This window comes from Sceloporus undulatus, chromosome 8 (genome assembly GCF_019175285.1).
Source record: "Sceloporus undulatus isolate JIND9_A2432 ecotype Alabama chromosome 8, SceUnd_v1.1, whole genome shotgun sequence".
NCBI classification, from domain to species: Eukaryota; Metazoa; Chordata; class Lepidosauria; order Squamata; family Phrynosomatidae; genus Sceloporus; species Sceloporus undulatus.
This window is the reverse complement of record NC_056529.1, coordinates 9,503,593-9,517,261: the sequence shown is the minus strand read 5'-3', so window position 1 is coordinate 9,517,261 and position 13,669 is coordinate 9,503,593. Positions and strand designations below refer to the sequence as shown.

Here is a 13,669-nt window from a genome sequence, read left to right as displayed (position 1 = left end):
GAGAGAAGATGAGCAGTGACATCACTAGGGTGTCTGTGTGTGGGGTGTGTGTGTATGGCCTGCACTGGGTGACACCCCAGAAAGGGGGGTCCTCCCACCGCTGCAGAGTGAGGAATGGCAAGTGTGCCCCTCACATCTTTGCCATGGCAGTGGGGGCCGCCTCTGAAACCCCCCCAACCCTGCTGCCATGGCGCTGCTGTCCTCATGAGGAGAATGACATCACAGCAGCGATGGAGAGGGCCAAGCATGACTCTCCTGACCTCACTGCCACAAAGCACTCTCCTCATAAGTAGAGTGCCCCATAGTAGCATCAGCAGCGGACAAAGGTCAGCACACGCTTTTTGACACTGCTCCTCACCCAGGGCTCTGCCCCTGCCCAGAAGTCCCATCCCCTTAAACAAGACACAAAATCCTTCTAGTGATTTGTGATGATACATATCTGGGCATCCTGCATAACATCCTGTTGTGCAATGGGAATTCCCGTTGCAAAATGATTCTCATAGTGTTCTGGTGCCAATTCCACAATAGCTCCCATAGCACTCTAATGTCTATGGTGCAATGAGGCCCATGACACAAGGGCCACTACACTGGTTCCATCTGTGCAATGTTCCCAGAAATGAAGCTATGTTTCTGCTCCTCTCCTGAGAATACAAACATTTTACCTGTATATGATCATAAGTCAGTTTTGGATGATGTACACACTTAACAGGACACCAGGCTATATTTTGTACTGTTTTTAATTGAAGACAAGGACACGGCTAAGCAGGTAATTGCATTACCAGTGGTGAGCAGCTCCTCCTGCAGTGCACAAATTCAGACTGTTGAGAACAGAACCTCACCAAGGAATGACTTTCCCTTCCCAGTTCACAAAAGTACCATTGTCTTTTTCTGCGAGATTAGCAATGGTATTTAGGATCTCTTTCACACTGAACTCTGCTGTAAATGGGGGCTGTCCCTAGAAAGAAAGAATAAGCAAATGACCTTGGGCTTTGCACAGTGCAAAAGCAAAACAACAAAATTTCAGGTTACCTTCAAACAAGCATATTTTTTATTTATTGGTTATTTAAATATATATTCAGCCTTTTTTTCATATGAGCTGAAGGTAGTGTATGTGACTGGAGTCTATGCTTCAGAATTTTGAGCATAATCTTGCTTGCGTGGGAAATTAATGTCATGGCAAGCCACATACTCTCAGCCTCAGGGGAAGCCAATGGCAAACCTCCTCTGAAAAAAAACTTTCCAAGAAAACTCCATGATAGGTTTGTCTTAGTGTTGCCATAAGTCAGAAATGCCTTGAAGTACACAACAGCAGCAACAAATAAATATATTATTTTAAATTATATATTTTAAAAAAGCTCTGTGAGTTCTGAGGTTTTTCCTCTTCAATGATGGAAGTGACTTCTATCAAGAATTACCTACCACTGACTTTCCCATGTCTGTCTGAACCCATCCAGGATGCACCGCAATGCACAGGATATTGTCTTGGGCAAATTCCAAGGACTGGCACTTTGTGAGCATGTTCAGAGCAGCCTAGAAAGGAGACGTGTCAGAAGAACATACATCTCAGTTCCACAATCTGGCACCAAGTCAAAAAGAGATTTCTGCAGGACACAGCAATACTATTTAATGCTCGTCCTATAATGAGGGTATTTACCTATGGGTAAATCTAAATGGGGTGGTTGTAATTCTGACAAAACCTGATAGTATATTGGTGTCCCCACATTTAAAATCTCTATTCACACAATGCCTGTGCATATCAGAAGTAATCTGTAACCATTCCCTCTCATATGTGTAATTGTCAGCACGTTTTCCTTAAGGCTTTATCACACGGGAGGCAAGCGTCATTAAACTGGCATTAAATCCCATCAATATCGCTCAATAACAAGTTGATTTTCATACAGTGTCATGCGACATCGCCATTATTCCGTGTATAAAGCTGCAAAATCATGCCACGTTTTATTCACGGGAAAATCCCGTGAATAAAAAGTGGCACAATTTTACTGTTTTATTTACAGGATAATCGTGATTTTGGCACTTTATTCACAGGATAATGGTCAAGTTCTGTTGGCAAGAAAATCCTATAAGTCCTTTTCTCTTTCCCAAAATAAAATAATAATACAGTCGGCCCTCCTTATCCACAAATTTTTTTATCCACAGATTCAAGCATCCATGGCTTGAAAATATTCCAAAAAAGTATCAGTTGTAAAACTGATTTTAAAAAACATATCTAGGAGAAATTAAGTGTAAACTCAAATCTCAATTTTAAATTTGAACACAACCAAGTCTTTCTGCCACTGATAATGCCATACCTTGCTGCAACGATAAGGGATTGCCCTTGATACAGTGGCATCGGTGATGGAGCCCCCTATACTGGATATGTTGACAATGGCTGCTCTGCTGCAGCTCATGCCTTTGAGGGGACTTTCCTGAGACGCTTTCTTCAGCAAGGGCAGGAATTCCTGGGGAAAAAACCAAGGACAGCTGGACATGTCATGGGAATTGCATTTCTTCCCCAGTTGAAAAGCTGCACTCAGTGGGGACTTGCAGCAGAAACGCAAAATACTGCACCCAGGCTGTCGACTGGGGCTGGTTATAGAAAATATACCGTATACTCATGTATAAGCGGAAAAAATTATGCCTAAAAATTGGCACCAAAATGACTTATATATGGCTCAATAGGGTAACACTTCTCAGAAATGTCCTAAAAGAAATACCATATTTAAAAACACAATGAAGAAGATAAAAGCACAGCATGTTGCTGTGTGCCTTAAAGTCGTTTCTGACCATTGGCAAACCTATATCACTGGGTTTTCTTGGTTAAATTTGTTCAGAGGGTTTTTTGCCATTGCTTTCCTCTAAGACTAAGAGAATGGGACTTGTCCAAAGTCACCTATGGGTTTCTATGTCTGAGTGGGGATTGTAATCCTGGTCTCTGGAGTCCAAGTCCAACACCCAAACCACTACACATGGTGGCTCTCAAAAGCACAGCACATCCTATTAAGTATTCCTTCTGCTACAATGTTAAGAGCAGAAAGACTGCCTAAATCAAAAGGTATTTGCCTGACGATAGACAGAGAACAAAAAAAGGAATAATTGACTCTCATGTGGAAGGAGGTTCCCTCACCTGGGAGCAACCACTGAGAAGGCTCTTCTCTGTGTCCTCACTAAATGTGGTTGCAATTGTGGTGGGACCAAAACTAAGCCCTTTCCCCAGGCTCTCAAAATTTGGACAGGCTCAGTTAGGAATCAGTCAATCTCACTGGAGCCCATTATTCTTTCTCAATCTAATGTCACAGGGCTGTTGTGAAAATGAAGAGAAGGAGAGAACTTTGGGGCTCAGCAGAACTGATCCCTTCTCTCAATTTCTAAAAATAAGAAAGGATCCATATTCCTCAAACCAGATGCTTCTTTTTATCTATAAAATCTGGAAGACCCACTTGAAATAAACGCACAATAAAGTCCAAAAAGACAAGGGGAACAAGCGTGTGAGGAGTAAAGTTATGGTGACAGTTTACAGCTCGTTTTAATGCAGGACTTTAACTGAAACTTACATGGCAATTTAATATAAACTTAATGATTCCTGTTCTAACATATGCCCAATTGAATTAAATTTTCCAGCTTATTGTTTATATCAATATACTGACTTTTTAAAAACTAACTTTCCTCTCCCTGCTCATCACCAAGAAGCCCTGGTGCTGAGCATTCACCCTTTAAACACTGAGAACTTTGCACATCAGAAGAGACTTTTATGAAAAGAGGATGGCAAGATCATCTTACCTGGCTCACTATCATGGTCCCAACAACGTTGGTCTCATAAATCTTACACATGTTCTCCATTGTATCCTGAGAGTTTGCGTCTAAAATCCCAGCATTGTTTACCAGCAGATTAAGTCCAGTTCCTTTCAGCTGCTTAGTGACTGTGGCTGCAGCAGCCTTAACGCTGGAAAGATCAGTGGTATCTACAAGAGCAAAGATATCTTTTCAGGATTGAAAGCGAGCTAAGATTAAATCTATTATTGCTGCTGTAGTATGTACTCTTTGTTTTTGCAGATGCATTCACATGACACATTATTACGCATACACATAAAATGCATTGCACACAATATATTTGATGCCCACATGGAGAAGTGACAGAATTAATTTCTATAGACTGTATACATTTGAATTTACAGTTAGAGAAGAGAATGCCTTTTGCTTATTTTGAAGATTGCTAAAATATACTGAGTTTCTACCAAGTAATGGAACATATCCTTCTAACTTTTTCCCTTAAGCTTTTCTACTTAATAGATTTTAGTGACTTAAAAACTACCATTTCATGAATTTACACATGTGCCAAGAGGCAATTTGGGTCAATAGGCAAGCTCAAGACTGACCAATATACATGAGGCAGGCCTATATCAAATCTGACTGAAGTCTTACTAGAGGAGAGCCTCTTACATTAAATTAGAGATTTCACTGGAGTCTGAAACTCTCACAAAAGTCCCTCCTCTCCATACCTTCCAACACTAAGTTCAAGACAACCAAAGTGTTCTGTTTTAAAAATAAATAAATAAGACTGCACCTGGAAGTCAAAGACAACTTTGCAAAGAAGGAGCCAAAGCAGTTTTTGGAGCCAACTGATAAGAGAGCTCCATCCTCATTCAATGTCAAGAACACTATTTTTTTGGTGGGGTTACTAAAAGTCAAGAGATATCCCCTTTTGCGCATGCTTAATGGGGGGTGATGAATATTAGAACACACCTATGAATCTATAATGACTAATTTAAATGGTCATGAGACATATAATGAGATATATTATGGGTGGAATTTTTACATACTTAAAAAAGTGGTCTTAAAATTGATCCCATGTCTAGATCTGGCCAATAAAAAAATGAGATAGAAATATTGTAACAGAAAATGTCTTATAAATATTGTGTGAAACCTCAGACGGTGGGCCTCCTTGCCTGAGACACCCTTCTTGCATGATTGTAATGAATAAATTGGAAATTGCTGCTTCACTTGTTTTGTCCTGTGATTAATCTGATTTGGTACTTTGGTGCTTAGAAGAAATCTGTATCTCACAGAATCTCAGCTCTTATTGTTTATTCCTTCCAAAGTGCAATGCAACTCTTGTTCCCAGCAGTCTGGTGGGGAGTGAGGCAGAGAACACATGCACACATACTCAGTTGGATGATTTTCACTCCCTGGTGCTTGGCAGCCAGATTCTTCAACTCCTGAAACATAGCAAAGCCAGAAGTTTGTCATATGTACTATTCAGTTCCTGGGGAGATGGCGTAATTTGAAGAGAGATTAGAAGGGAGCAATGAGTAGGAGTTTAAGCTGCAATTGCTGCATTGTTGTGCATCTACAGAAGCGAGCTGCAGAAAATATCTCGACCTCAAGCTGCTTTGAGTATGGAGCCCTAAAAAGTGTTTAAGATCATGCAAGTAAATTAAAGTGTGGGGAGGAGAAACACCTACCTAATAAGCAACTCTGCCTTGTCCCCAGATTCCCAGTGCTCTCTCTCTCTCTTTTCCTTTGCTATTTTTCTTCTTGACCTTTCCCTTTGCTTTCTTGCTAGTCCTTCTCTTGTTACACTGTAGTACTCATTCAGTCTCTCCCTCTGTTACTTGTTCTCTTCTATTCTTATCAGATGGACTTTCCTTCTTCTTTTCTGGCTCAATTTAGGGAATGAGAAACATGCAGAGGTAATTACTATATAGCATGCTTTACAAGCATTAGGCCCCCAACCAGCATTGCTTCTAGGCAATCTCTGTGCTGATAGGGATGCCCTAGCTGCAGGTCCTGCACTGAGTGGGCCGCTGAATGTTGTATGACCTACAGGACCTCTTTCACCTCTGCGATCTAAGATCAAGGGTGTCTGCCATCTAGTGACTAAAGACTAAAGTCCACAGACATTTTAATTATAAAAATAAAAATAAATAATTAAAAAAACCCAACAACAATCGAATATCCCAAAGGCACAGACCATTATGCTAAATCCCTATTCCCGGATCTGTCTTTCAACTGACCAGGAGAATCTCTATCTTGTCTCGATTAAGCTTCAGTTTGTTTGCCCTCATCCAGTCCATTTCAGAGGCCAGATACTGGTTTAGGAGAGAAACAGCTTCCTTGGAATTAGGTGGAAAGCAGTGATAGAGCTGAGTATCATCAACATACTTACTCCAGAACTCTGGACGACCTCTCCCAGATGCTTCACGTAGATGTTAAAAAGTATAGGGGACAGGACTGAGCCCTGAGGGATCCCACAGGCCAATGGCCAAGGAGTCGAAGAGGTATCTCCCAGCACAACCTTCTGAGAGTGCCCCTCCAGGAAAGAGAGAAGCCACTGTAGAACAGTACCTCCATGCCTCATCCCAGAGAGGGGGCTCAGAAGGATACCATGGTCGATGGTATCGAAAGCTGCTGAGAGGAGAACCAACGGAGACACACTCCCCTTGTCCAGTTCCCTGCGTAGGTCATCCACCAAGCGCTTTCTGTCCCATAGCCAGGTCTGAAACCAGACTGACATGGATCTAGATAATCCGTCTCATCCAGGAACCCCTGGAGTTGAGAGGTCACCACATGTTGCAGCACCTTGCCCAAAAATGGAAGGCTGGAGACTGGTCTGTAATTGTCTAGTACAGTAGGATCCAGGGAAGGTTTTTTTGCAACACCGGTCTTACCAAAGCCTCTTGGAACCCTGCCTTGCTGTTTAGTGAATGTTACATCTCTTACAATATTTAATTGAGTTATACCTATAATTCCCGTTGACCAGGGCACAATCTTCTTCCCATGAACAAGAGAGTCCCACATTGAGACACCCTTACCAAAGCTAGCTCCATCCTGGGGCTTACCTGCGCACGTGGTCCGTCTGGGTCCCGGCAGGTGGCAAAGATCCATTCTGGCCTATTTTTTCCTTCAGCCAATTGCCTGACCAATTCCAAACCTATGCCCCGATTGGACCCAGTCACCAGGACACTGCGAGCATTCAGCACTTCCATCTCTCTTGCCAGGTTGAGTTCAACTAACAAAACATTATGCCAGCCCAGCTCTAATTCAGTCTACTGTCAATCTCCTCCCATAAGTGTTACATAAGCTTCTTGGCTCCTCCTATGCTATCTCATATTTTGCATTTTGGAACTCTACCATTTCTGTATCAAAGAGCTGTGTCCTTTGTACTGTAATAAAATACAGTGAAGGTAGAATTCAAAGATATAGCTGTGTTAGTCTGTAGAATCAGTATGTAGAGAGATTTTGTAGCACCTTTGAGATTAACTAAAAGAAAGAAGAGGCAGCATGAGCTTTCATAGACTAAAGTCTACTTCCTCAGATGCATTTGGCGCATATATATTTGGAGTTTATTATTATTATTATTATTATTATTATTATTATCATTTATTTATAGAGCGCTGTAAAGTTTGCACAGTGCTTTACATAGTAACGGTTAAAAAAAAAAGAATAAAAACCTGCCAGGCGTCGTATGGTCTAAGATAACAACATTACATGATTAAAATATCTCTAAAATAATACTAATTAGTACACAATAAAAACAAAGTAATCAGCAGATTAACTGAGTATACTACTCAGATACATTTGGAGAATAATATATTGAAAGTAGTTTATAGATGGCATTTGAAACCTGTCACACACTAACAGAAATTTATCCCCTACTTGCTGGAATTAAGGGTACAGAGTTAAAGGAACAGTTATGACCTATACTGCCCTATACAGCTTTTTCTTTTTTCCTTTCACATCATTTCCAACTTATGGTGAAACTAAGGCAACCCTGTCATGGGGTTTTCGTGGCAAGGTTTGTTCAGAGCGGGTTTGCCTTTCCCTTTCTCTGAGGCTGAGAGAGTGTGATCAGGTCACTCAGTGGGTTTCCAAGCTGAGTAGGGATTCCAACCCTGTTCTACATAGTCATCATCTAATGTTCAAACCACTACACCATACTGGCTGTGATGCACTACAAGCGAGGGCTTTCTCTTCAATCCCCCAACCATCACAGGTACAAGATCCTTATTTATTATTATTTACACTGGTGCCTCGGGTTACGAAATTAATTTGTTCCGCCATTCCTTTCGTAACCCGAAAATTTCGTAACCCGAAAAGGCTTTCCGTTAGCACTGGAAAGCCTATAGCTGCACTTTGCAGCATTTGAATTTCGCGCCGAAATGAATTTCGTAACCCGAAAAATATTTCGTAACCCGAAACAGTTTTTGCCAATCCAACTTTTTCGTATCCCAGAAATTTCGTAACCCGATCATTTCGTATCCCGAGGCACCAGTGTATTATTACTTGGTAAGACTGGTTATCACTTGTGCTGGTGCTCAAGGTATAAGAAGTTTTAATGTCTTTTGAGATGTTCTAAATTAATGTTTTTTCCAGTGGATTGTTGTTTATTGCTTTTTAAACTGTTGCAGCTGGCCAACTTTTGGATCAATGCTTTTTGAAGAATATAGCTGGACCATTGAGTTGAACAACAGTAGGAGTGAATCAGTTAACTAATCTGAGCAGTGCTTTTGAGATCTGATGTCTCCCAGTGTCCTGTGATTTATTGTTATGGTTTTCTGTATTGTACTATTCTCTGTCATAATGTCTTATCTGGAAAACTTTTGTGTGTGTGTGTGTGGTGGGTTCTTCTTTATGACCACACCAGCAAGAATTTGGGGAAGGATGGCAGGGATTGCCAGAGGGAAGAAAACAGGTCACTGAAGTTCTCCTTATCTGTATCCAGCTAAGTCCAGCCAATAGATTTCCAGCATAAATCTCCTCCCCAGAAGGTTGCATAAAGTGCTAAACAACTGTATCAGCTCCGATAAAGTTGTTTAGCAGGAGTTCAGCTACAACATGAAATCAATAAGGGCAAGTAGGATTTGCTGAAAGTGCTTTTCAGGCTAACAAGAGTCTGGAGAAAGTTGGTTCTTGTGTGGTTGGAGAGTAGGGTTGCCAGATCTCAGGGCCTGGCCTTGTTTCTCAGAGCCTGACCTCTCTTTCCAGGGCAAGAATGGACGAATATGAATAATATTTTCCTCATTTGTGACATATCAGCTGACAGCCTGTTAGGGACATACACATACTTCAGTTTCACTTAAATGTACTTTTTGCTTTTGGGATATTGTAAGGGTTGCTATTCGCTTCCTTGCTGTAGAAGGGGCTGTCCCCAGCCACTTGCTGATTCCTGAACCGATCTGAAACCAGCGCAAACATAGTGGGAACTACGTTTTTTTCAGAACCGATTTCAGGAATCGGTTCAGGAAATGGATTTCCCGGTAAGTGAGAATGGGCCCAGGAATCTCCTACACACAGGAGAGGTAGACAGAAGAGAAAGCTGTAAGATTTTCAGAAAATAAATATGTATTTATTGATGAGAAAGTAATCAAAACAACACTACATAAATGTGAGTTGGGCTTTTGCATCGCCAACGGGAACATGGTTCCTTCTCCAATGGAAGCAAGCAAAGCTGAGTGTCTCACCAAGGAACGGCTTTCCCCTCCCAATTCACAAAAGTGCCATTGTCTTTCTCTGAGAGGCGGGCAAGGGTATTCAGGATGTCTCGCACACTCACGTTCGTTGGCAGCGTAGCCTGGTTTAGCAAAGAGGAGATAAAAAGAAAGTGAGAGAGAGAAGAAGAAGAATCAGGAAATTACAAAGTGGCTAGTTTTAGCATCTGTTATGCAAAAACTGGTGTCAAACAGGAGTGGAAATCATGAAGCCCTCCAGATATTATTGGACCACAATTCCTACCATTCCTCATCATATAGAGTTGCAGTCCAACAACATCTGGAGGTTGGCAGGATTCCTAAGCTAGGGTAAACTGTTATTAAATACATGATTAATTTCATCATCATTATCCTGATCAACCTGCCTTTTTTCTAGAGCAGGAACCGAAGGCAGTTTGTAAACATTAGGACAAGTTAGATTTACAGTATGTGGAAGAATAAGTCCTGCTGGGGGAAAAATTCAGCTGGGCATCTGCCTCACAGACATCATTGTCTCACTAATAGGTATAATGCATTCTGTCTATATGATCAGGTTTGGGGGATCCAGCTAGAATTTAGTATTTAAGTTTAGCATTGTACAATTTAACACCGAAAATGGGCTGAAGGCTATGGTGGATAGTTAGGTGTCTGAAATAAATTTTCTTACTGATAAATAAAATCCCAAAATATCTTCATGCATTCTAAACTTTACTTTGATGCAAGCCAAAGGAGTGAAATAAATTTCACTGCTTCTCTGTGGTTTTGCTATTCCATTGTGACTCACTAACCTGTGCAGTTCCCATGTCAGTCTGCACCCATCCTGGATGCACAGCAATGCACAGGATCTCATCTGCTGCATATCCCAGCGACTGGCACTTTGTGAGCATGTTCAGAGCAGCCTAGGAACAAAACAGACCAGAAGCAAGGAGATGTATGATGCATTTCAGTTCCATAACATGACAGTGGTCAGAGGTAGGCCTGTGTAAAGAAGGTTGGGGAACATCTTTGCTATTAGTGCTTTTACATTCTGACATTCTGCTTTTGGATTGTGAGATAGGTGTGGGCCAAAAAAAAAAAAAAAATCCTGGGAAGGAGGAGACTGTGGACAGCTAAACCTATTTCCAAATCACCGCTGCAGATTGAACTCTTAAATCTGTATTGTGAACATGGAACAGAAGCGAGATTTCATTCTTTGCCTGAAGTGGCATGGATCTACTCCTGTCTGCTCTAACATTCATCCATACAGAAGTGTTTTCACCATTTTAAAAGCAGTAGCAGTGTATGTATCTGATTCCATCTTGGAAACACTGCAGATGGAAGCCAAGATTTTTCTTATTGACCCAAGAACCTGCATATAGACATTTATATAGCCAATTCTGCCAACATACAGACATATCTTGTGAGTGTTTACAGTAATGCATACTGCCTACAGAACATACGTAAACCAGTCAATATATCCATATCCTTATTTGAGACCTTTGCCTCAAAATGTCATTGAGACACCGACTTATGCCTGCATGATACCTGGATCCAATCCCATGCACCTACCAGCTAAATGCGACTGGAATCAATAAATAGTTGTAGCCATAGTTTTTTGTGGGTTTTTGGGGCTATGTGGCCATGTTCTAGAAGAATTTCTTCTTGACATTTTCCCAGCATCTGTGTCTGGCATCTTCAGAGAAATTCTCTGAAGATGCTAGCCACAGATGCTGGTGAAACGTCAGGAAGAAACTCTTTTAGAACATGGCCACATAGCCCCAAAAATCCACAAAAAACTATGAATGCCGGCCATGAAAGCCTTCGACTTCACTGTTGTGGCCATCTTTCTCCAATTTTGGGGTTTGGGTTATTATTTGATGAAGATTACTCGCCCCTGGACATGAAATGGACTTAGAGTTTTTCCCAACAACTTTCCCCCAAGAATCTAGAGTGCAAATAATTGAAAGTCAAATCCTTACTGAAAGACAGCCCTTTCACCTTATCATCAGTGGGATCTCAATACCTTGCTGCAACGGTAAGATATAGCATGCGCATTACTATTCCACAATAAGACGGTGGTGATGGAGCCACCTTCACTGGACATGTTGACAATGGCAGCTTTGCTGCAGCTCATCCCTTTCTGGGGGCTTTCTTGAGCTGCCTTCTTCAGCAAGGGCAGAAATGCCTGGAGAAAGAGAAGGAATCAAGGAGAGCCAAACACTCTGTGAAGACAATTGGACATCACTTCTTCTCCTCTGCAAATGTTACTAGGGTGAGGCAAATAGGGAAAAACGAGGAGCCAGATGCATGCTACAGTGCCTATAGAACTCTACAGATGGGAACTGTTTGCAGTCGTGGTTCAACAGGTGTCACCTGCTACTACCTCACTTCCACAACCTGTTGAACGTATGTCTCTAATCTTTCATACCCTCCAACTGTCCCTCTTTGACAGGACCAATTAATCCTCTCCCATCCCATTTTTTCAGTTGCTTTTAAAATGTCCCAATTTCTATCCCTCCAGTTTTCCCCTTTCTCCTCACTTACCTCAATTGCTGTAAACTGAGTTGAAAGTGAAAAGGCAGTCTGCACTCCATTAGGGATGGGGAGAAGAGAACAAGGAGTGAAGTCCTGTCCTTCTCAGTAGGCTCAAACAAAAAGAAAGTGCAGCAGGCTTAACTAGCTCATGTCTCCTTTCTCCTTTTGCCATCTTAATTTTTCCCATCCTAACCACACTCTGATGCTGACTGACCAGACTTGTCCTAGTTTTTCATCTGTCAAATGTTGGGAGGTATGTTCTAGTCCAGGAACAAGGCAAGCCTACCTAAACACCCACCCCCAGGTAGGGAAAAAAACCCCTTCATAACCCATGCATTTTCTGAAAAGAAAGAGCTCAGCAAGATGACATGTTTCTCTGCAAGAGGGACCATCAGTGGATCTTACCTGGCATGCCACGAAAGGCCCAATCACATTGGTTTTGTACACTTCAGCCATGCCTTCTGGTGTCTCTGAGTCCAGACAGTTTGGGTTTGCAATGGCAGCATTGTTTATCAAGAGGTTCAGTCCAGCTCCTTTCAGACGCTCACTGACTCTGGCAGCAGCATTTTTAATACTGGATGGATCAGAAGTGTCTGCAGCAACAAAGAGAAGACTGTAAAGGTGAGGAACATTAATCATTAACCACCTCTCTCCTAGGAAAGACCCCACTGGCCATTCAGCAGTCCTGATGCAACCCTCTGTAACTCACACTTTTATTGCTCCAAAAGTACAGAGCACTGTGGATCAGTTTCCATGGTATTTTTAAGTACACAGAAGATTGCGTACAGTAAAAAAAAAAAATCCCTGGAGAAGAACATGTTTGCCAATGCAAATACCATACAGTACCATCCTAAGGTTTCTTCTGCACTGGGAATGCAGAGTGGCACATGTTTTTGCTCTAGTACAAATATATGAACTTTACTATATTCCAAGGATTGTCAGATTGGAAGAGGAAACCTGGGGGTCTTTTATTAGCCTACAGTTTGTGAAGAGGATTGCATAGCAATTGAGGTTGAGCAGAATAATGTTGGTTCAGGATGATTGATGCTGTCATTCTGGATTTCAAGATGCTAGGAAGTAGACTCTGTGACTAGAGATTCAAATATGACAATAGATGGCTTATTGCTGGTGGTAGACTTTTGTTGATGGGTGAATGAGCAATAGGATAAGAGCAAGGATGGCTCACTTTTATCTCCATGCTTCCTAAAGAATGTGCTTGATCCACAATTCAAGGGAGTATATCACACGGAGCTTTTTGGAGATTTTCCGTATCAGTTCTGACGTGACTGCACTTCCAACGATGCGCATTCACATCGTAACATGAATGTGTTATCAGACGCCATTCCTTTCTATGGGAGCTCCTTGCAAGGTGCTTCTGCAGTGATTCCAAAGTGGCCCCTCATTTTGGTAAAATTGAAAAAAAAAGTGACTTCACAGAATGCGCTTCCAGGCTCACTTCAATTGCATTGCGAATTTGTCTGGTGTAGAAAACCACTACGATGTCACCCCCCTTGGCCCCCTGCATCCTGCTCCGTCATCCCCCTCCTCCTCCTTCATGCCATCTCGCCCCCTCTGCCACCCTGCAACCCATCCCATCATTCCCATCATCCCCTGCCTTCTCCTGCATCCCGATCCTGGCCCCAGCAATCCCTAGCAAGCTGTCCCATCATCCCCTGCCTTCTCCTGCATCC

The 13,669-nt window shown here is 42.0% G+C and overlaps 2 protein-coding genes across 2 annotated transcripts in view; both read right to left on the bottom strand.

Annotated features, from left to right (window-relative positions):
- Positions 1-719: 719 nt before the first annotated feature.
- Positions 720-7,018, bottom strand: LOC121914315 (C-factor-like). The gene is made up of 6 exons (XM_042437653.1): positions 6,837-7,018; positions 5,162-5,213; positions 3,778-3,959; positions 2,310-2,459; positions 1,420-1,530; positions 720-955 (listed from the first exon to the last, which is right to left on the bottom strand). Exons 1-6 carry the CDS (start codon positions 6,981-6,983, stop codon positions 836-838), a joined length of 762 nt encoding a protein of 253 aa, XP_042293587.1. The 5' UTR covers positions 6,984-7,018; the 3' UTR covers positions 720-835.
- A 2,298-nt stretch (positions 7,019-9,316) lies between these two features.
- The window catches only part of LOC121914314 (C-factor-like), a 7,020-nt gene continuing 2,667 nt past the window's right edge, over positions 9,317-13,669 (bottom strand). Inside the window, exons 3-6 of the mRNA XM_042437652.1 lie at positions 12,384-12,571; positions 11,467-11,628; positions 10,253-10,363; positions 9,317-9,568 (exon numbers count right to left, since the gene is read on the bottom strand). Coding sequence (XP_042293586.1) covers positions 9,455-9,568; positions 10,253-10,363; positions 11,467-11,628; positions 12,384-12,571 — 575 coding nt within the window. The 3' untranslated portion in view covers positions 9,317-9,454. The remainder of the gene's footprint in view (positions 9,569-10,252; positions 10,364-11,466; positions 11,629-12,383; positions 12,572-13,669) is intronic.

What these genes read in the sequence shown, in the direction of transcription:
- LOC121914315 (XM_042437653.1), bottom strand. Translation starts at nt 6,983, where the DNA reads ATGGAAGTGCTGAATGCTCGCAGTGTCCTGGTGACTGGGTCCAATCGG. An exon ending in CAGACGGACCACGTGCGCAG is followed by an intron (nt 5,214 to 6,836) that starts GTAAGCCCCAGG and finishes GCTATGTTTCAG; the next exon opens with GAGTTGAAGAATCTGGCTGC. An exon ending in TCCCTTATCGTTGCAGCAAG is followed by an intron (nt 1,531 to 2,309) that starts GTATGGCATTAT and finishes TCTCCTTTCTAG; the next exon opens with GCTGCTCTGAACATGCTCAC.